The sequence below is a fragment of the Narcine bancroftii genome, chromosome 2 (assembly GCF_036971445.1).
Source record: "Narcine bancroftii isolate sNarBan1 chromosome 2, sNarBan1.hap1, whole genome shotgun sequence".
Classification (NCBI taxonomy): Eukaryota; Metazoa; Chordata; class Chondrichthyes; order Torpediniformes; family Narcinidae; genus Narcine; species Narcine bancroftii.
Window position 1 is genome coordinate 200,351,539 of NC_091470.1, and position 22,265 is coordinate 200,373,803.

General features: G+C 54.5%; 1 protein-coding gene across 1 annotated transcript; it reads left to right on the forward strand.

The window, feature by feature from the left end:
• Window positions 1-16,347: 16,347 nt before the first annotated feature.
• Window positions 16,348-17,495, forward strand: LOC138754987 (probable G-protein coupled receptor 148). The gene has a single exon (XM_069920101.1). It carries the CDS (start codon window positions 16,437-16,439, stop codon window positions 17,481-17,483), a length of 1,047 nt encoding a protein of 348 aa, XP_069776202.1. The 5' UTR covers window positions 16,348-16,436; the 3' UTR covers window positions 17,484-17,495.
• Window positions 17,496-22,265: the final 4,770 nt, after the last annotated feature.

Consider the following 22,265-nt stretch of genomic DNA (forward strand, 5'->3'; position numbering starts at 1 on the left):
TTTCAAAGTACATTTTAATTTGCCTTTCATATGTAACAAAGGTCACTCTTTTAATTCCCTCCTTATTCACTCTATTCCCTTTCCCTCCTTTATTAATTCTTATCTATACTCTATATACTGTCCCGCATCGGACTTGTCAGCCACAAACGAGCCTGCAGCTGACGTGGACTTTTACCCCCCTCCATAAATCTTCGTCCGCGAAGCCAAGCCAAAGAAAAAGAATATTTTCCTCTAAATACGGATACATTCATGTATGCACACTATATATATATATACACACATATACCTCTTTACACATATACATATAGATCGTGGTCATTTTTACTCTCATTACATGTCTTCACCTCTCTGCTTGTTTAGTAGATGTTCTGCAAATTTCCTTGCTTCCTCTGGATCCGAGAATAGTCTGTTTTGCTGCCCTGGAATAACTATTTTAAGTACCGCTGGATACTTTAACATAAATTTATATCCTTTTTTCCATAAGATCGTTTTTGCTGTATTGAACTCCTTCCTCTTCTTCAGGAGTTCAAAACTTATGTCTGGATAGAAAAAAAATTTTTGACCTTTGTATTCCAGTGGCTTTTTGTCTTCTCTTACTTTCTTCATTGCTTTCTGCAATATATTTTCTCTTGTTGTATATCTTAAGAATTTTACTAAAATGGATCTTGGTTTTTGCTGCGGTTGTGGTTTCGGGGCTAATGTTCTATGTGCCCTCTCTATTTCCATTTCTTCCTGTAATTCTGGTCTTCCTAGGACCCTGGGGATCCAATCTTTTATAAATTCTCTCATATTCTTGCCTTCTTCATCTTCCTTAAGGCCCACTATCTTTATATTATTTCTTCTATTATAGTTTTCTATTATATCTATCTTCTGAGCTAACAGCTCATGTGCCTCTTTAACTTTTTTATTAGATTCTTCTAATTTCTCTTTTAATTCCTCTACTTCCATTTCTACAATTATTTCTCGTTCTTCCATATTTTCCACTCTTTTTCCTATCTCTGACATGGTCATTTCCATTTTTTTCTTCTGCATCCTTAATTCTTCTTTTTATCTCATTAAATTCTTGTAATTGCCATTCTTTCACTGATTCCATATTCTTTTTTCTTCTTTCTTTGGCTTGGCTTCGCGGACGAAGATTTATGGAGGGGGTAAAAAGTCCACGTCAGCTGCAGGCTCGTTTGTGGCTGACAAGTCCGATGCGGGACAGGCAGACACGATTGCAGCGGTTGCAAGGGAAAATTGGTTGGTTGGGGTTGGGTGTTTCCTCCTTTGCCTTTTGTCAGTGAGGTGGGCTCTGCGGTCTCAAAGGAGGTTGCTGCCCGCCAAACTGTGAGGCGCCAAGATGCACGGTTTGAGGCGTTATCAGCCCACTGGCGGTGGTCAATGTGGCAGGCACCAAGAGATTTCTTTAGGCAGTCCTTGTACCTTTTCTTTGGTGCACCTCTGTCACGGTGGCCAGTGGAGAGCTCGCCATATAATACGATCTTGGGAAGGCGATGGTCCTCCATTCTGGAGACGTGACCCATCCAGCGCAGCTGGATCTTCAGCAGCGTGGACTCGATGCTGTCGACCTCTGCCATCTCGAGTACTTCGACGTTAGGGGTGTAAGCGCTCCAATGGATGTTGAGGATGGAGCGGAGACAATGCTGGTGGAAGCGTTCTAGGAGCCGTAGGTGGTGCCGGTAGAGGACCCATGATTCGGAGCTGAACAGGAGTGTGGGTATGACAACGGCTCTGTATACGCTTATGTTTGTGAGGTTTTTCAGTTGGTTGTTTTTCCAGACTCTTTTGTGTAGTCTTCCAAAGGCGCTATTTGCCTTGGCGAGTCTGTTGTCTATCTCATTGTCGATCCTTGCATCTGATGAAATGGTGCAGCCGAGATAGGTAAACTGGTTGACCGTTTTGAGTTTTGTGTGCCCGATGGAGATGTGGGGGGGCTGGTAGTCATGGTGGGGAGCTGGCTGATGGAGGACCTCAGTTTTCTTCAGGCTGACTTCCAGGCCAAACATTTTGGCAGATTCCGCAAAGCAGGACGTCAAGCGCTGAAGAGCTGGCTCTGAATGGGCAACTAAAGCGGCATCATCTGCAAAGAGTAGTTCACGGACAAGTTTCTCTTGTGTCTTGGTGTGAGCTTGCATGCGCCTCAGATTGAAGAGACTGCCATCCGTGCGGTACCGGATGTAAACAGCGTCTTCATTGTTGGGGTCTTTCATGGCTTGGTTCAGCATCATGCTGAAGAAGATTGAAAAGAGGGTTGGTGCGAGAACACAGCCTTGCTTCACGCCATTGTTAATGGAGAAGGGTTCAGAGAGCTCATTGCTGTATCTGACCCGACCTTGTTGATTTTCGTGCAGTTGGATAATCATGTTGAGGAACTTTGGGGGACATCCGATGCGCTCTAGTATTTGCCAAAGCCCTTTCCTGCTCACGGTGTCGAAGGCTTTGATGAGGTCAACAAAGGACTCTTGTTCTCTGCACTTTTCTTGGAGCTGTCTGAGGGCAAAGACCATGTCAGTGGTTCCTCTGTTTGCGCGAAAGCCGCACTGTGATTCTGGGAGAATATTCTCGGCGACACTAGGTATTATTCTATTTAGTAGAATCCTAGCGAAGATTTTGCCTGCAATGGAGAGCAACGTGATTCCCCTGTAGTTTGAGCAGTCTGATTTCTCGCCTTTGTTTTTGTACAGGGTGATGATGGTGGCATCACGAAGATCCTGAGGCAGTTTACCTTGGTCCCAACAAAGCTTGAAAAACTCATGCAGTTTGGCATGCAGAGTTTTGCCGCCAGCCTTCCAGACTTCTGGGGGGATTCCATCCATACCTGCTGCTTTGCCACTTTTCAGTTGTTCGATTGCCTTATATGTCTCATCCAGGGTGGGAACCTCATCCAGCTCTAGCCTTAGGGGCTGTTGAGGGAGCTGGATCAGGGCGGAATCTTGGACTGAGCGGTTGGCACTGAAAAGAGATTGGAAGTGTTCTGACCATCGAACATCAGAACCATGCTAGACAAGGCTGACAGCCACCGACCTGAACGTCGGTCTGCCCTCATTGCACATGAACTCCTCAGACTTGACATCGACATAGCCGCTCTCAGTGAAGTCCGCCTGGCAGATGTAGGCAGCCTCCAAGAACACGGCGCGGGCTACACACTCTACTGGTCTGGCAAGCCTTTGGATGAATGACGCCTATCTGGTGTAGGCTTCATGGTCAAGAACTCCATTGCCTCCAAACTCGAAAACCTTCCGACAGGCCACTCGTACCGAATCATGTCCATGCGACTCCCCCTTCAAAACAAGCGTCGCATCACCCTCATCAGTGTCTATGCTCCAACCCTCCAGGCGGAACCAGCAGAAAAGGACAAGTTCTACACCGACCTGCGCAACCTCATCCAACGCACCCCTACAGCCGACAAGGTTGTCATCCTTGGCGACTTCAACGCTCGCGTCGGCTAAGACTCAGAAACCTGGCCAGGAATCCTGGGCAAGCATGGCGTCGGCAAGTGCAACGACAATGGGCGCCTCCTGTTGGAGCTCTGCGCAGAACAGCGGCTTGTCATTACAAACACCCTTTTTCAGCAGAGGGACAGCCTTAAGACCACCTGGATGCATCCCCGATCCAAACACTGGCACCTCCTGGACTACATCCTGGTGCGAGAAAGTGACAAACAAGATGTGCTCCACACCAGGGTCATGCCTAGCGCGGAATGCCACACTGACCACCGGCTGGTTCGCTGCAAGCTCAACCTTCACTTCAAGCCAAAGCCCAGGAACAATAAAGCCCCCAGAAAGAGGTTCAATGTTGGAAAACTGCAGTCAGACGAAGCGAGAGGAAACTTCCAGGCAAACCTCAAAGCAAAGCTTGACGTTGCAACCCGCCTCACGGACCCGTCCCCTGAAACCCTCTGGGATCAGTTGAAGACTACCATACTGCAATCCACTGAAGAGGTACTGGGCTTCTCCTCCAGGAAAAACAAGGACTGGTTTGACGAAAACAGCCAGGAAATCCAGGAGCTGCTGGCAAAGAAGCGAGCTGCCCACCAGGCTCACCTTACAAAGCCGTCCTATCCAGAGAAGAAACAAGCCTTCCGTCGCGCATGCAGCCGTCTTCAGCGCAAACTCCGGGAGATCCAAAATGAGTGGTGGACTAGCCTCGCCAAACGAACACAGCTCAGCGCGGACATTGGCGACTTCAGGGGTTTCTACGAGGCTCTAAAGGCTGTGTACGGCCCCTCACCCCAAGTCCAAAGCCCGCTGCGCAGCTCAGACGGCAAAGTCCTCCTCAGCGACAAGATCTCCATCCTCAACCGATGATTCCATATATTCTTTAAAAAAAGCTACATCCATTGTCTTGCTTTTCTCTTCTTCTTCCACTTCTTTCTGTTCTTCTTCTTCTTCCTCTGGATTGACCATCTGCTGTTTCCTTGTTTTCTTTTTACCCTCTTCTTTCTTGTTGTCATTATTGTCTGTGTTCTGCACCTGCTGCTGTGCTGCAGGTGTCTCTCTCAGCTGTGGAGATCGACTCCGCAGCTGTTCCCCCCTCCCGTCAGTGTGTTTTTTTTCATGCGCGGTTGCGCACTTTTACTCGGCTCTGCGAGCCATTTTTGTAGTCCCGAGCCTGGGACCTCCACTGACCTGCGGGAGCGAGCTTCTCTCTCCGCGGCGGGCCTCTTCGGACAGGTAAGGCCTTCACCTTTTTCTTCCGACATTCTTTCTTCCTCTTTTCTTCCCGTTGTTTTCGACTTTTCTCTCTTCGCTGCCATTTTCTTCTCACCTTTATTTTTACTTTCTTATAAATTTTAATCTTGTACCTTTGTGCTTTGTGTGTTTTTTTTTAACTTTTCGGGAGAGGGCTGGAATTCCCTGACCGGTCACTACTCCATCACGTGATTCCTTCGTTATCGCAGTTTGAATGGACAAATGAAATATAGTGTTGGAAAGTGTATGGTTATGGCACTTCAGTCTAAAAAATCAACGAGCTGTTGTGGCAGCTACACTGCTACTGAAAGAACACACAACCAGACGAGTTGAGCTCGGTGAGCAGAAAACTGGTTTATTGCTGGCTGCCGGGCTGGACTTATACTCCCTGCCCAGACCTGGCTGAGAACCGTGCTGGCGGGTGCCGACGTTACTCAGAAAAGAAGGGGAAAGCCCCCAAAGGCGCCTGCCTAGTGGTGTGCCGCCACACAGCTCTCCCAAGAACCGGCGCCAATGTCCTTCTTAACTGGGTGGCCTCGCTTGTTGGGCTGGGCTACAATCACTGGTTTGGTGGGGTCGAGGTGATCTGGCTTCAGCCTGTCCACAGTAAATAGCTCTTGCCTGCCGCTGATATCCAGCGTGAACATAGAACCTGAATGCTGGACAACCCTGTACGGCCCCTCGTAAGGTTTCTGCAGAGGTGCCGCGGGCAGGCCCCGCCGAATAAAAACGTACTCTGCGGAGTGCAGCCCATTGGGGACGTAAGATGGCCGTGTGCTATGTCTGGGCAGTGGTGGGGGTACTAAGGAATCCAAGTGGGCTCGGAGATGGGTGAAATGCGAGTCGAAAGAACCAAAAACTTGTTGATCCAAACCAAAGCTTTTATTAACTAAAATTCTGGAGCGTATCACAAGTAGATCGATCAGTCCAGAATGACCTGGTCTGGCTGGGAGCAATCCTTTAATACCTGCCAGTAGGCATGGCTACACTCTCAGCCAATCACAGTTATTCTACACTACAATCTGTACATATACACATTGGTGATAGAATCTGTACTATCACAAGGGGGAAATAACTTGTGCGGCGATCGCTGGGGGTTGTGAGGCGCGTTGATGAACTCACCGTGCAGTGCCAGCAGTGCGCCATAGATGACGCCTGCAGATCCTCCTGGGTGTGGAGCGGATGCCCAGGAGCACCCAAGGCAGTTTGTCCACCCAATCGGGACCGGTGAGACAGGCCATAAGTGCCGACTTAAGGTGGCAGTGCAGACACTTGACCAGCCCATTGGCCTGCAGGTGATAGGCCGTGGTGCGGTGTAGCTCTATCCCCAACCTGTTGGCGAGCTGTGTCCAAGCGCAGAGGTGAACTGGGTGCTCCAATCACTAGTGAGGTGATTCGGAACACCAAACCGGGCAACCCAACCGTGCAACAGCGCTCGGGAGCAGGAGTCCGTGGAGGCATCCGGCATCGGGATCGCCTCGGGCCAACGAGTGGTGCGGTCTACCACCGTGAACAGGTAACAGTTGCGCCAGGAAACTGGTAAGGGCCCGACTATCTCCATGTGAATGTAGCTGAACTGTTCCTGGATGTGCTCGAACTCTTGCACGGGCAGCCTGGTGTGCCTGTGCACCTTGGACATCTGGAAATGGATGCATGTTCTGGCCCAGCCCGCGATCTGCTTCCGCAGCCCATGCCAGACGAACCGCTCTGCCACTATATGGACCGTGGACCTGAGGGATGGGTGTGAAAGGTCATGGATGTGATGGAAGACTTGCCTGCACCACTGCTGGGGAACCACTGGCTGTGGGGTGCCCATGGAGAGATCACACAGGACAGTGCCTTCACTGCTAGGAGTCGGGAGGTCTCGGAACTGCAGGCCCGTGATGGCAGTCCTGAAGGCTTGAGTCTCCTCATCGGACTTCTGGTCCCGGGCAAGCTGGTCGAAGTCGAGGCCGGGTGTCAATGCGCAGATGGCCAGTCATGAGAGTGCATCAGCGACTACGATGTCCTTCCCTGCCTTGTGCCGAATGTCGGTGGTAAACTCTGACACGAAGGAGAGATGACGGTGATGACGGGCTGACCAGGGATCCTTTGCCATCACGAGCGCCTGAGTGAGGGGTTTATGATCAGTGAAGATGGTAAAAGTCTTCCCCTCCAAGAAATAGTGGAAATGCCGCACCACCAGGTACATGCCCAATAACTCACAGTCAAAGGCACTATGCGTGCTCTGGTGGGTAGAGAAGCTGGCTGAAGAATGCCAGCGGCTTCCATTGTCCATTCACCTGCTGCTCCAGGATGGCGCCGACAGCTGTGGCAAAGGCATCGATGGAGAGTGCCATATGCAGATCAGTGTGTGGGTGGGCGAGCATGGTAGCTTCGCGAGGGCGTCCTTGGTGGCCTAGAATGCACTGCAGGCCTCTGGGGTCCAGGTGAGTGTTTTGTACTTGGCTGCGATGAGGGCGAATAGCGGCTGCATGATGCGCGCGGCTCCTGGGATGAATCGGTTATAGAAGTTGACCATACCCACGAACTCCTGCAGCCCCTTGAGGTTGTCCGGGCGTGGGAACTCCTTGATAGCGGCGACCTTTGTAGCAGCAGGCATGGCTCCCTCGGCCGTGATGATATGGCCAGGAACTGCATGGATTCTTTCTCGAACTGGCAGTTGGCTGGGTTGATGGTGAGGCCGAAGTCGGCCAGCTGGGAGAAGTGGGCGTGCAGGTGAGCCTTGTGTTGCACCTGATTCCTGCTGGCAACGAGGATGTCGTCCAAGCAAATTAAGATGACATCCAGGTCCCTGCCCACTGAGTCCAAGAAGCGCTGGAAGGTCTGAGCGGCGTTCTTTAGCCCGAACGGCATGCAAAGGAATTCGAACAAGCCGAAGGGGGTGATAATGGCCATCTTGGGTATGTCCTCAGGGTGCACTGGGATTTGGTGATACCCGTGCACCAGGTCAACCTTGGAGAAATCCCTCGCACCATGCAGGTTGGCCGTAAAGTCCTGGATGTGAGGGATGGGGTAACAATCAGGAACTGTCGCCTCATTGAGCCGTCAATAGTCTCCGCAGGGGTGCCAGCTGCCGGAGGCTTTCGGGACCAGGTGGAGCGGCAAGGCCCACGGGCTGTCAGACCGCCGAATGATCCCCAGCTCCAACAGATGCAAAAACTCCTCCTTCGCCACCTGGAGATTGTCAGGCGGGAGCCGGCGTGCCTTGGCGTGAACCGGTGGGCCCTGGGTGGAGATGTGGTGGAACACCCCGTGGCGTGGTGAGGCAATGGAGAACTGTGGCTTGAGGAGGGTTGGAAACTCGTCCAGGTTTTGCTGGAACTCATCTCTGGGCATGCTGATCATGGCCATCTGCAGCTGCTCTGTGCGGGAGCTGTCGCGGCGAACAGCCTGGAAAGTACGGGCGTCCACCAGGCGCCTACCCCGAATGTCCACCAGAAGCCGGCACCCAGGATGACGGTCAGAAGGGACGAGACGGTGAACCTCCACGAGAACTTTCATCGGCCGATCTGTAAGTGGAGTGTCTTGTCTCCATACTTCCAGATCTCTGTTGTGTTGGCCGCACGGAGGGGAGGTCTTCAAGGTTGGTTCCTGGACTCGATAGCCATGGCCAGGATGACACTGATCTGGGCTCCAGTGTCAACAAGGAACCGCCAACTGCTGACTGAGTCCTCCAGGTAGAGGAGGCTGTGTTCTTGGCCGGTCGCTGCAGCCATTAACAGTGGCCGGCCTGCTCGTTTCCCTGGAACGAGCAGGGCTGAGGACACTTCCGAGCCTTGGCTCCCCAGTGCTGGTGGTAGAAGCAGAGGCCTAGAGCGGATGCCATGCCCCTGGTTATGCTCTCGGTGGCCCCTGCAGGGGCTGGATGCTCTACTGCAGCGCAAGGGGAGGGCTTGGCGTGGTCATGCCTGTGCCTCGTGACCTGTTGGACTGCTGAGCCTTCCAGAATCGTTCGAGCCATAAGCGACCTTCCTCGGGTCGGTAAAGCTCTCTTGGGCCAGTAACGGCCGGATGTCGTCGGGCAGATGGTCAAGGAAAAATGCACTCGAAGAGTGAGCAGTTGGTGTGATCACCCATGAGCGTGAGCATCTCGTCCATCAGCTCCATCGGGGACCTATTCCCCAAGGTGTCGAGGTGCAGCATCCGAGTGGCACGCTGGCGCCTGGATAGTCCGAGGGAGCCGGTGAGCACTTGCTTGATGGTCCTGTATTTGTCTTCAGTGGGTGGGTGCTGAACGAGGTGCAGCACACGTTTGGCAGTGGCCTGGTTCAGGGCGGCGACCACATGGTAGAATTTGGTCGTGTCGGATGAAATCTGGCCTCCCTATGGCCAAACCAGGTCTCCGGCTCCTGAACCCAGAAGTCAGGCAGCTTGACAGCTATAGCACTGATCCCAGGTTCGTTCTTGTTGGGTTCGAAGACGTTTGAACCAGTTGGGGTCACCAATTGTAGCGGCAGCTACACTACAACTGAAAGAACACACAATCAGATGGGTTGAGCTCAGTGAGCAGAAAACTGGTTTATTGCTGGCTGCCGGACTGGACTTATACTCCCAGCCCGGACCTGGCCGAGAACTGCGCTGGGGGGGGGGGGGGGGGGGTCGCCGACATCACTCGGGCATCACGTGGTCCCCCAGCGCGGGCTTCTGAGCCCAGTGCTGAGAAGAAGGGGAAACCCCCGACGGCACCATTTTGGCTGGCTGGCCTGCTATGTGGATTACAAGCGGAGCCGGTTCGCCTGACTAGTGGCGTGCTGCCGCAGAGCAGACTTTTTTTAAAATCAGAAGAAACTGAAGGTGCCCAGATGCAAAAATTCTGGTGCAGGACGGCCTGAGGATGAACTTGCAGCTTGAGACGGTGGTGAAGCAGGCAAATGCAGTGCTGGCATTCATTTCAGGGGGAATAGAATGCAGAGCTCTCAGTAGTGGAAAGGATCAATTCCTGGGTGCTAACATCTCCAAGGATCTGTCCTGGCACCTCCACGGCAATGCAATCACTAGGCACTTTCAGGTGGCTAATTGCCCTACATGTAAAGCTGCATGTTTAGACAATATGCAGCTGTTTTGAGGCCTGCTTTGAATGTGCAGGAGGCACTCTTGAGGTGAGCTACGTAACCCTCCTCCGAGAGGGATAATCAGCTCAGCTCAGTGGCTCACCCAGCCACCTGAAAGCAGCTGGCTGAAAGCGGCGGGCTGCTGACGTGGCAGTGACATCGTCAGCCTGAGACGCCTGGCGCGTATCTTGAAGCACATAGTGCAGGCAGGCTAGTACAGATTCAGTCGTTATGTTTACCAGTGAAGGAAAACAGTGGATTTGAACAATGGCTCCAAGAAAGGCTTGTAACTGATCTGATGAAGAGATAAGACTCCTTCTAGAACATCTGACTCAGGAGTCCCAGGAAAGGGAACTCACTGGGACATTTAGGATGGTCCCACATTTGAGCGCCTGTCTGGAGTGCTCGCAGCACAAGGGCACCAGCGGAGTAAATACCAGGTGGTCACGAAGCAGAAGAGCATGAGGAAGAAATTCTACGCTGTCCTGGACCACAGCAGGAGGAGTGGCAATGGGCGCAAGGAGTGGCAGTACTTCAACCAGTGCCACACTCTCTGGGGGGGCTAGCTGCTCAGCTACTCCCTTAAATGTAGCCAGCGCTCTGGAGACCCCTGATTCCCCAGAGCTCGTCCCGGAGGGATCTCAGGGTTCACACAGCGGCAATAGAGGAGACATGCCGGTCCAGGAGGAGGAGGCCACCGCTGAGGACCTGGCAGCCACAGATTTGGATGCTCCCGAAAGAGAAAGCGCAGAGGTCACTGTCCCTGGAAGTGGCGAGCCGGCACTCTCAACAGAGAACACAGGTACAGTAGCATTAAGGTTGTGTTTATGGAGAAGCACTGATGCACTTTTCCTGTTTCCACCCACAGCCTCTGGTCCCAGACGCAAGGGCCAGCGACCGACCAAGGGTCAGGTTCTCATGAAGGAGCTGCAGGCGATCATGTTGGCACTTGACAGGTAGGACAGTGAGAGAGACCGCCAGTGTGCAGAGGAAGCTCTTGATCACGAGAGAGTCATGCTCGCCGACCTGTGCTTTCAATGCTGCCACCTGAATGGCAATTTAAAGGGCCACTTCTGCTTCTTCAGGCGCATTCTTAGCGTAGAATGCACCTGAAAAAGCCTATTGAGAAGGCTCGCCAGCGGCTCAAATTTCTGAGATGTCTGAGGAGGTTTGGTAAGAATCTCGTAAAATTCTCCAGGTGGACCGTGGAGAGCATTCTGGCCGATTGCATCACTACTTGGTACCGAGGCGCCAACGCTCAGGGCAAGAATAAATTCCAGAGGGTTGTTAACTCGGCCTGCGACACCACAGGCACCAGACTCCACTCTGTCAACATGAGGCGGTGCCCTAAAAAAGCTATCCTCAAGGATCACCCCCCCCCTCCCCACCCAGGCTGTGCCCTCTTCACTCTTCTGCCAGCGAGGAAAAAGTTACAGGAGGTTAAAGACGAGCACCCAGCGGCACAAGGACGGCTTCTTTCCCGCTGCCATCAGATTCCTGAATGATCAATAATCCAAAGACACTGCCTTATCCAGCAGACCACTTGTTACTTGTGGGAAGACCATCCATCCCGATGCACTGTGAGGGCGTGCAAGGACAGCAGCGTGCTCTGGACACCAGGAATAATGCATGTTTAAGAGATAGGCTGAGTCCATTCAGCCCATGATGTTGTCCCAACCTATAAATACCTACTGAATAAAAATAAACCCTCCCGACCTCATAACCCTCCATTTTTCTTACATCCATGTGCCTGCCCAAGAGTCCCTTAAATGTCCTCTGGTGTTTGCTACTCCACCCTGGGAAACAGGCGCTGGCCGTCCACCCATCAATGCCTCTCGTAATCTTGTAGACCTGGAATTAGTCACCTCTCATCTTTCTTCGCTCCAAAGAGAAAAGTCCCAGCTCTGACAACTTTGCTTTATATAATTTTTCCAATCCAGGCAACATCCTGGTAAATCTCCTCTGTACCCTCTCCCCGTCTGCTGGTGCATGTATCTGGGACACTTCTCGACAGGCAGAAATGTGAGATACTGAATATGAATCTACGGGGGGGGGGGGGGGTGGGGGGACGCTGCCGTCAGAGAGCAGCAGCGATCATCAAGGATCCACACCACCTAGCACATGCTCTATTCTCGCTGCTACCATCAGGAAAGAGGTACAAGTGCCTCAAGACTTGTGAAGGCAGGTAGGTGGAGTTAGGTCATAAATTAGATCAGCCATGATCTTATTGAATGGCGGAGCAGGCTCGATGGGCCATTTTTGGCCTACTCCTGTTCCTACTTCCTATTTCCTATGTAAGACTCGCTTCATCAGGTTCAGGAACAGCTGCTCCCCCTCCACCCTCAGACTCAATCAAAGCTCTTACATTGCACATCATTTAATTCGTTTTTTTTGTGTATTTGCCGTCAGTTTGTTTGCATTTCTCTCTTTTCATTCCCCAGAGGCTTTGGGACAAGCTGTCGTCACTGAGACTCTACACCCCTCTCTGTAACTGGATTCTGGACTTCCTAACGGAAAGATCGCAGTCTGTCTGGGTCAGTAGCAGAGTGTCGAGCACTGTCCCACTGAGCACTGGCTCAGCCCACTCCTGTTCATGTGACTGACTCACGTCATCCTCACCAGATCCAGCTCCAACAGGGTCATCAAGTTTGTAGATGAGTCACGCACGACAGAAATCTCACGATATGGGGGAAGAGTCACAACATGGATGAGACGAAGAAGATGACCATGGACTTCAGGAGGACCAGGAACGACCACTTTCCACTACACATCAACAACTCTGTAGTGGAGAGAACCAAGTTCCTCTGCGTTAACTTAACTAGCGACCTATTGTGGACACACACCTCACTTGTCAGGAAGGCGCAACAGCGGCTGAACTTCCTGCAAGGACTGAAGTGAGCCAAGATACCAGGCACCAGCAATGTCAACCTTCCCCAGGAGCTCTATCGACAGGAGTTCCTGGCCGGTTGCATCAGTGTGGGTACGGTTGCTGCAGAGAAATGGATCGGAGGACAACCACAGGACCATAGGAGTGGCAGAGGGGATGACTGGACTCTCCCTCAACATCCCCCCATCGACATGATCTACCGGGATCATTGTCTGAAGAGGGAGTGCAGAATCATTGAGGACCCTCTTCCACCCAAGCTGCTCCCGTCAGGGGGAAGAGATCCAGGAGGATCAGAACCAGCACCACCAGGCTGAGGAACAGCTTCTTCCGATGGACAGAGAGAACGCTGAACGACCAATGGAACTGCACACACTGACCCTCTGAGACTCTCATATTCACGAAGCAATATTTATTTTACTTATTTTTATAGATGAATACTTGTCCTGCATGTGTATTGTTTGTCTGTATGTTTATCAGAATCAGAATTTATTGTCACGAACAAGTCACGAAATTTGTTGTTTTGCGGCAGTGTCACAGGGCAAACGTTCCTATAAACCGCCTTACAAAAATAAATAAAAATATTGCACAAAAAGTCAAAGAGAGGCCATGTCTGTGGTTCATTGATCATTCGGGAATCTGATGGCAGAGGGGAAGAAGCCGTCCTTGTGCTCATCTTCAGGCTCCTGTTCCTATCCCCCGCCCTCCCCCCCGGCGGTAGCAGAGTGAGGAGGGCGCAGCCTGGGTGAGGGGTCCTTGAGGCCAGAGGCTGCTTCCTTAAGACCCCACCTCATGTCGACGCCCTCGATGGAGTGGAGTCTGGTGTCCATGACGTCGCCAGCTGAGTTCACAACTCTCCCCACTCTGGGCGTCAGCGCCTCCGCACCAGGCAGCGATGCCACCGGCTAGAATGCTCTCCATGGTCCACCTGGCTAATCTTCGGTGACATAGAACAATGCAGTCCCTTCGGCCCTCGGTGCTGTGCCAACCCATATATTCCTTTAAAAAAGTACTAAACCCTCCATCCAAGAGTCTCTTAAATGCCCCTAATGTTTCAGCCTCCCGAGACGAGGCATCCCAGGCCTCCCTGGCATCTCCCCTAAACCTCCCTCCCCTCACTTGTACACAGGTCCCCTGGTGTTCGCTGATCCTGCCCCCAGGGGACCCAGGTACTGACCGCCCACCCTGTCTATGCCCCTCATGATCTGATAACAATCCCGAATCTGCTCAAGCTCTGCATCAAGTGCGGCTGCCGGCCAGCTTTTTGCAGCAGGGACCTGTGGGATTGTACTCATGCAATCAGATGTGTGGTGATACACCACTAGCCGACTGCAGGGGGTGACCTGTGTACCTGCAGGAAGAGCACTGGAGGACAAGGCAACACCTGGCTGGCTGTCAATCAGCTGACCTGAATGGACCAAGCCCAGCCTGGTCAGCTGCCAATCATCCTCCGGGATAAGCTAGATCTGGCCCCTTGAGGTCAGTCTCAGAGCTAGCACAGCACTCTCACAGCCAGCTCTGTGGAAGTTTATGTAGAATAAAAACCTGTTGAGCAGACTTTATGTTTTGCGCCTGCCTTTCTGCTCAATAGTGCATCACAATTTAATCTACATAAAATTTTGAAGCTGTAATGAAGAAGTTCCTGAGCGCCAGGAGCCTCGAAGTTGACCCACGTCATCCAGAAGCACAGGCACACTTCGAAATCTGGAAGCACACCGTCGAAGGCACATGCCGACAACATCCTGGACTCCAACAGGAAAAGGCTCATCTTTCTCCGCTCAAAGCTGAGTCCCCGAGCTTTCCAGGCCCTCAAAGACTGCACCGGGTACTCTGAAGCGATTAACACCCTAGAAACCATGTACAAACCTACCACAAACGTGGTACCTTCAGAGTATTTGTGCCCAGCTACCCGGAGAGATGGCTGAGTCCTACCTAGGAGCCCTACGTGAGTTAGCCCGACTGTGCCTGGCAGAACACAGGGTGAATGAAAGGGAGGTCGAAAGGTTGATCGGGGACGCCTGTGTCCGGGTCTACGCTCAACAGCCAATGTGCCAGGCAGAAGCCGCCGGAGGACAATATCTACTCCCTGGCAAAAACAGTGGAGGCAGTCTAAGCCCTGGAGGTAGCAGCCCTGCACACTGAAGCTTTCAGGTGCTCGGACACAGATAATGCGCCATCAGACGTGGCTGGGTGAGTGGAGCTGGGATGTTCAGGTGGCCGCGGAGAAGACGCCTTTCTGTCACCTGAACGTGTCAGCTGAAGGAGAGCTGCGTCGGAACGAACGCTAGCTCCAGTGGACTTCCCGCGCTGGCCACTCCAGCTCTGCAGTCCCGTGCCGGACACCCCAGCCCCATAGTCCCAGGCCGGAGGGCTGTCAGGCAACGGGAAGGATGGGTGTCGGCAGCAGGGTGGATAGATGTTGGTAGCGAGGAGGGCAGCTGCCATCAGCCTGCCCCCAGCTAGGCACCCAAAAGCTTGCCTTGTTGCTTTCAGGTGCTTTGGGGGAGCACTCCAAGCCGGAGACTATTCCTCCTCCCCAAAGGGGGTTAAAGCACTTTCAGGAGGCCAGAAAACCCCGATATAAAGCCACCTATTATACCTATGCAGTTGTCGGGTGGCCACCTGAAAGTGGAGAACCCGGCCAGGAGGAGCACTCACCTAAACCTCCTCCTGTAGGTATATTCTCCAGCTCCGAGAATCCCCCCCGTTGCACCTGAAAGCAGCAGTGGGACTACGGCCACAGTCCACAGGAGCCGGTGTTCGCTCGGATGGGGCTCTTCTTCAACCGTCCCGGCCCCCCAGCCGCGCCTGCCGGCGGCGCATGATCTGTATCGGAACACCTGAAAGCCGCTTTTGGTAAGTGTTCCTCAGGGCCCCGGTTCTCTAATTTCAGGTGGCCTCCTGACAGCGGCATTTGGGTATTTTAGGCAGCTTTACATTCGGGTATTCTGGACACCTGAATTCGACCTCCATCTCAGCCTCAGGTGGCCAAAATACCCCGATGGAAAGTCGCATATTATACCCCTATGCGGCTGCCGGGAGGCCACCTGAAAACGCAGGAGGTGAACCCTGTAACCCTCCTCCGGGAGGGATAATCGCCGGAGCACTGAGGTTTCCCTCACCCCCCTCCCCTCCCCTCACCCCCCCTCCCCTCACCCCCCCCCTCCCCTCACCCCCCCCTCCCCTCACCCCCCCTCCCCTCACCCCCCCCTCCCCTCACCCCCCCCTCCCCTCACCCCCCCCTCCCCTCACCCCCCCCTCCCCTCACCCCCCCCTCCCCTCACCCCCCCCTCCCCTCACCCCCCCCCCTCCCCTCACCCCCCCCCTCCCCTCACCCCCCCCTCCCCTCACCCCCCCTCCCCTCACCCCCCCCCTCCCCTCACCCCCCCCCTCCCCTCACCCCCCCCCCTCCCCTCACCCCCCCCCTCCCCTCACCCCCCCCCTCCCCTCACCCCCCCCCTCCCCTCACCCCCCCCCTCCCCTCACCCCCCCCCTCCCCTCACCCCCCCCCTCCCCTCACCCCCCCCCTCCCCTCACCCCCCCCTCCCCTCACCCCCCCCCTCCCCTCACCCCCACCCACCTGGCATGGGACGTCAGGGCGGGGCGGGTGGCCGGCACGCCCCGACGGGACAGGAGCCGGAGGGCAGCTGTCCCTTTCAGAGGAGGGGGCCAGCGCGTCAGGGGCTGGCCTTTGGCGAACTCGCCCCGAGGAAACTGCACGAGTTCATGTGGTTTCGGTCCCCGGGGCGGAAGCGAGAGTCAGAGAGAGAGAGAGAGAGGGGGGCCGGAGGCGGTGGATAAGGGATGAACGCGACGGGCAACTGCTCGGCGTCCGCCGAGCGCCTGGTTCAGGTGCGGGTCTTCGCCTCGCTCGCCTCCTTCGTGCTGCTCGCCGCCTCCAACGTGCTGATCGGCTCGGCCATCCTGCGGGCCGAGCGGCTGCGCTCGCAGGCCCGCTTCGTGTTGCTGCTGCACCTGCTGCTCAGCGGCCTGCTCTACTTCGGCCTGAGCAGCGCCTTCTACCTGCTGGCCCGGCTGGACGCCGCCGTGGCGGCCGCCTGGTGCCTGGCGCTGCTGCTGGCGTTGATGGTCAGCGGCTCGGCCATCCTGCTCACGCTCACCCTGATGGCCCTGGACCGCTACCTGGCCATCTGCCACCCGCTCAGGTACCGGGCGGGTTGCGGCCCCCGCTGCGCCTGGGGTCTGTGGCCGCTCATCTGGCTGCTGGCCTCCGTCCTCCCGCTGCTGCTGGTGCTGGACCAGCCGCAGGCCGGCCGCCCCCGCCGCTGCGCCCTCCGCTCCGGCCACCCCGGGAAGCAAGCCTGCAAGATGGTGCTGGTCGGCGCCTGCACCCTGCTCATCCTCTTCAGCTACCTGAAGGTCCTGGCCGAGAGCCGGCGCCTCGGCGCGCTGAACCGCCGCGCCCGCCGCACCATCCTGATGCACGGCGCCCAGCTGGGGGTCTACATCCTGCCCGCTTTCGTCACCTTCTCGCTGCAGCTGCTGGCCCGGGCCGGCCGGCTGCACCCGTGCGCCCAAGTGCGCTGCGAGGGGCTCAGCTTCGCCTTCTTCAGCCTGGCCCAGTGCCTCAGCCCCGCGATCTACGGCCTGCGCAAGGACGAGCTGTGGGAGCTGCTGGTCGCCCGCCGCTTTCGCCGGGACCTCAAGGGAGCCCTGCGGGGGCTGCCGCGCCGTGTGGACTGGCGGCTGCCGGGGAAGGGGGGGAGAGCAGCGAGCAAGAGGGCAGGGACGCCCCCGGTCAACGCCCCAGCAAGGGTCCTGCCAGCAGAAGACAACCCGCGGCTTGGTGGAAGCGGAGAGCCAGAGGATTGCTGGGCGCATTCGGTCTGAACTTGGGGGGGGGGGGGGGGGGGGCGCAAGAGGACGACAGGAGTCAAGTCTGCAGTGAAGAGCCAGCAGTACCCTGGGCATTAGCACAGATCGTGGCTCCTCGCTGGCCTTCAGCCCTTCAAGGAACCTGCTCCTGATCCGATGATGGGCTCATCTCCACCTGCCTGGCTCCATCTCCCCTTATTTATCCGCCACTGTGTACAAAAATCCATCCAACCTGGTCTTAAATCTATTTACCTCCATTGCTTCCACGGGCCGCGAATTCCACTGATTTCCCCACCCCACCACCCCCTCCCCACCACCTCTGGAACAAGCAGTTCCTCTTCATCCTCGCCCTAAATCCATCCTGAGGCGATGTCCCCTTGTTCTGGTCTCTTTTCCCATCCCTCTCCCTCCCACCCACCAATGGAAACAACTTGCATACCTCTGCCTTTAATAGTTTTATACAAGACCCCCCTCTCACTCTTCTCAGCCCCGGACCCTCAATCTGTCTTCATAGGTCAACCCCTTCATCAGGGTATGAAGCCCAAAACGTTGGGGATGTATCTTTATCTTTGCTACATCAAGGACACTGTTTGACCTGCTGAGTTTCTCCAGCACCGTGTTTTTACCTCTGCGAGGGGATGACTGGATGCCAGGTGCTGCCAGGGACCGAGCCCCAACTCTGGATATTTGCAGGGCATCAAGCTGAAATGTCACGCCTCGCCCCCGCTGCAGGACACAGACGGATGGACAGTTCTAGGGATGGCGAGTGGCCTTGGGCAGCGGCGAGAGGACCATCGGGTGAAACGGTTTACACTTCCGACAATGTGCCAAGTGCCTGGTCACAGGGGAAGGGCACCTCGTCATCCCACTCCAGCTGGTTTGGCGAGAAGGATTTGTCTGCTCCTGGGGTAGTGACACTGGGCAGCCTTGGACGCCTGGGCTGCCACAGATGTTTCTGAACTGCTTTAGTAAATTATTTAGAGATCGATTTTTGCATCTTGTCTAAACTCTGCCCAGGCTCTCGCAGAGCGAGGGCTTCATTTGCCGAATTAAAGTAGGTTCTTGGTTTTCAAGTTTGTGGTTAGATTCTGGGTGTTTGTATTCAGGGATGGGGTGACAGAGCTGGATCTGCGCATTTCCCCCCCCCCCCCCCCCCCCCGGGTTGGGTGTGTGCAAGGGTGTGACAATGTCAGTCACTAGGTCTGCACCCTGGGGTGGGGGAGGTGGAAAAGATGTATTCAGCTTCTTAGACGCAAAGGCTGGATGTAGCATTGTAAAAAGTCATAGGTATCCCAGGAGCAAGTCCAACTGAAAGGATTGGACCGAGTCCATGTGATAAAGATGGTGGGGTGAGTCCAGGTCAAGAGAGCGCAGTCTTAGAATGAGAAGGTCCCAATTTAAAACAAAGATGAGGAGAAATTTCTTTAGCCAGAGGGTCGTGGATTGGTGGAATTCATTGCCACGTACAAATGTGGAGGCCGGAATATTGGGGCAAATTGATGGGTATCTAATTAGTCAGGGAATCAAGGTATACAGGGAAAGGGCCAGAATTTGGAACTAGAAGTGAGAACAATTTAGCTCAGGGTGGAGTTGTGGAGCAGACGATGGGCCGAATGGCCTACTTCTGTTCCTTTACCTTGTGAAGTACCAGGGATTGGGCAAACGTCTGGCCACAGAGAGAGGCTTCGAAGAGCAGATAGGGGGAGGGGAAGATAAATTTCAGGCACGGCCCCCGACCCCAACGGGGAGAGGGTTGAGTTCTGTCAGCAGGCAGTCTTCTAGAAGTGCAAGGAATGTGCTTTGACTTCTTAAAGGCTCATTAATCCCCCAACAGATTTTGTTTATCAGAGTTCTGTTGGCTTCCAGTCATTTGAATGGCATTCCTGGCTCTATTCAAGGTAGCTCTGAACTTTCTTCTCCACTCCCTCCTCTCCCCCCACCACCCTGCATCCCGCACACACACACACCCTCTTCTCCATCCCACACACACACACACACACACACACACACACACACACACACACACACACACACACACACACACACACACACACACACACACACACACACACACACACACCCCTCTACTGCATCTCTCTCACACACTCCTGTACCCCCCACACACACACCTCCCCTGCGTTTCTCACACAACCACCCTCCTCTTCTTTCCCCGCCCCCACACACATACTATATACACACATCTCCTGCATTACTCACAGACACCCACCCCTCTCCTGCATCTCACACACACTCCCCTCTCCTGCATCTCACTCTCAAATACCCACCCCTCTCCTGCATCTCACTCTCAAATACCCACCCCTCTCCTGCATCTCACTCTCAAATACCCACCCCTCTGCTGCATCTCACACACACTCCCCTCTCCTGCATCTCACTCTCAAATACCCACCCCATGCATCTCACACACACACAATCCTTCCCCTGCACCCCACATACAAACCCCTCTTCTGCATCTCACTCTCACACACACACACCCTTCTCGTGTTTCATACACACACATTCCTCTCCTGTGTTTCATACATACGCCCCACCACTGCATCTCACACACAGACTGTTCTGTGCAACACACACCCTTCATTGCATGTCACACACACCCTCATTCACCATGGCTTTCAACTCAGTCAATCCCAGGTGGACTCCTCTTGTCCCAGGACCTGCACTTGTCTTGGAACTCCACCACAACAGAGTTTAGGAGCTTGTTGGTTGAAAGATAGAATAGACACTCCTAAAGGAGAGATGGGTGGAGGGAGGTGCAGTGCTGAGGGAGCCCCGCACTGAGGGAGAGGCAGTACTGAGGGTGCCCTGCACGGCAGGAGGGGATGTACGAGGGAGCCCCGCATGGTGGAAGGGGATGTACAGAGGGAGCCTCGCACGGAGGGAGGTGATGTACTGAGGGAGCCCCGCACGGTGGGAGGGGCAGTACCAGGGGGTTAGTGTGGATGAAGGGGTAGTACAGAGGGAGGGATGGTGTGGACAGAGGGGTAGTGCAAAGGAGGGATGATGTGGATGGAGGGGTAGTACAGAGGAAGGATAGTGTGGACGGAGGGGTAGAGCAGAAGGAGGGATGGTGTCGTCGGAGGGGTAGAGTAGAAAGAGGGATGGTGTGGTCGGAGGGATAGAGTTGAAGGAGGCATGGTGTGGACAGAGGAATAGAGCAGAAGGAGGGATGGTGCAGACAGGGGTAGAGGAGAATGATGGAGTGTGGTCGGAGGGGTAGAGTAGAAGGAGGGATGGTGTGGACAGGGATAGAACAGAAAGAGGGATGATGCAGTTGGAGGGGTAGTGCAAAGAAGGGATGATGTGGATGGAGGGGTAGTACAGAGGAAGGATAGTGTGGACGGAGGGGTCAGGTAGAAGGAGGGATGGTGTGGATGGAGGGGTCGAGTAGAAGGAGGGATGATGTGGATGAGGGGTAGAGCAGAAGGAGGGATAGTGTGGACAGAGGGGAAGAGCAGAAGGAGGGATGGTGTGGATGGAGGGGTAGAGCAGAAGGAGGGATGGTGTGGACAGAGGAGAAGAGTAGAAGGAGGGATGGTGTAGATGGAGGGATAGAGCAGGAGGAGGGATGGTGTGGATGGAAGGGAAGTGCAAAGGAGGGATGGTGGGACAGAGGTGTAGAACAGAAGGAGGGATGGTGTAGACAGAGGGTAGAGCAGAAGGAGGGATGGTGTGGCTGGAGGGGTAGTGCAAAGGAGGGATGATGTGGATGGAGTGGTAGTACAGAGGAAGGATAGTGTGGATGGAGGGTTAGAGTAGAAGGAGGGATGGTGTGGTCAGAGGGGTAGAGTAGAAGGAGGGATGGTGTGGACAGGGATAGAGCAGAAGGAGGGATGGTGTGGTTGGAGGGGTAGAGTAGAAGGAGGGATGGTGTGGTTGGAGGGGTAGAGTGGAAGGAGGGATGGTGTGGTTGGAGGGGTAGAGTAGAAGGAGGGATGGTGTGGTTGGAGGGGTAGAGTAGAAGGAGGGATGGTGTGGACAGAGGGATAGAGCAGAAGGAGGGATGGTGCAGATGGAGGGGTAGTGCAAAGGAGGGATGGTGTGGATGGAGGGGTAGTACAGAGGAAGGATAGTGTGGACGGTGGGGTAGGGTAGAAGGAGTGATGGGGTGAATGCAGGGGTAGAGTAGCAGGAGGGATGGAGTGGACAGAGGGGTAGAGCAGAAGGAAATATGGTGTGGATGGAGGGTAACAGCAGCAGGGATGGTGTGGACAGAGGGGTAGAGTAGAAGAAGGGATGGTGTAGATGGAGGGATGGTGTGGATGGAGGGGTCATGCAAAGGAGGGATGGTTTGGAAAGAGGGGTAGTACAGAAGGAGGGATGGTGTGGATGGAGGAATAGAGTATAAGGAGGGATGGTGTGGATGGAGGGATAGAGCAGGAGGAGGGATGCTATGGATGAATGGGTAGTGCAAAGGAGGGATGGTGTGGACAAAGGGTAGAGTGGAAGGAGGTATGGTGTGGCTGTAGGGGAAGTGCAAAGGAGGGATGATGTGGATGGAGAGGTAGTACAGAGGAAGGATAGTGTGGATGGAGGGGTTGAGTAGAAGCAGGGATGGTGAGGTTGGAGGCGTAGAGTAGAAGGAGGGATTGGTGTGGACAGAGGGATAGAGCAGAAGGAGGGATGGTGTGGCTGTAGGGGAAGTGCAAAGGAGGGATGATGTGGATGGAGGGGTAGTACAGAGGAAGGATAGTGTGGATGGAGAGGTTGAGTAGAAAGAGGGATGGTGTGGACAGAGGGATACAGCAGAAGGAGGAATGGTGTGGATGGAGGGGTAGAGTA

Bases quoted from the DNA above. Each gene is read 5' to 3' on its own strand.
- LOC138754987 (XM_069920101.1), top strand. From the start codon at position 16,437: ATGAACGCGACGGGCAACTGCTCGGCGTCCGCCGAGCGCCTGGTTCAG.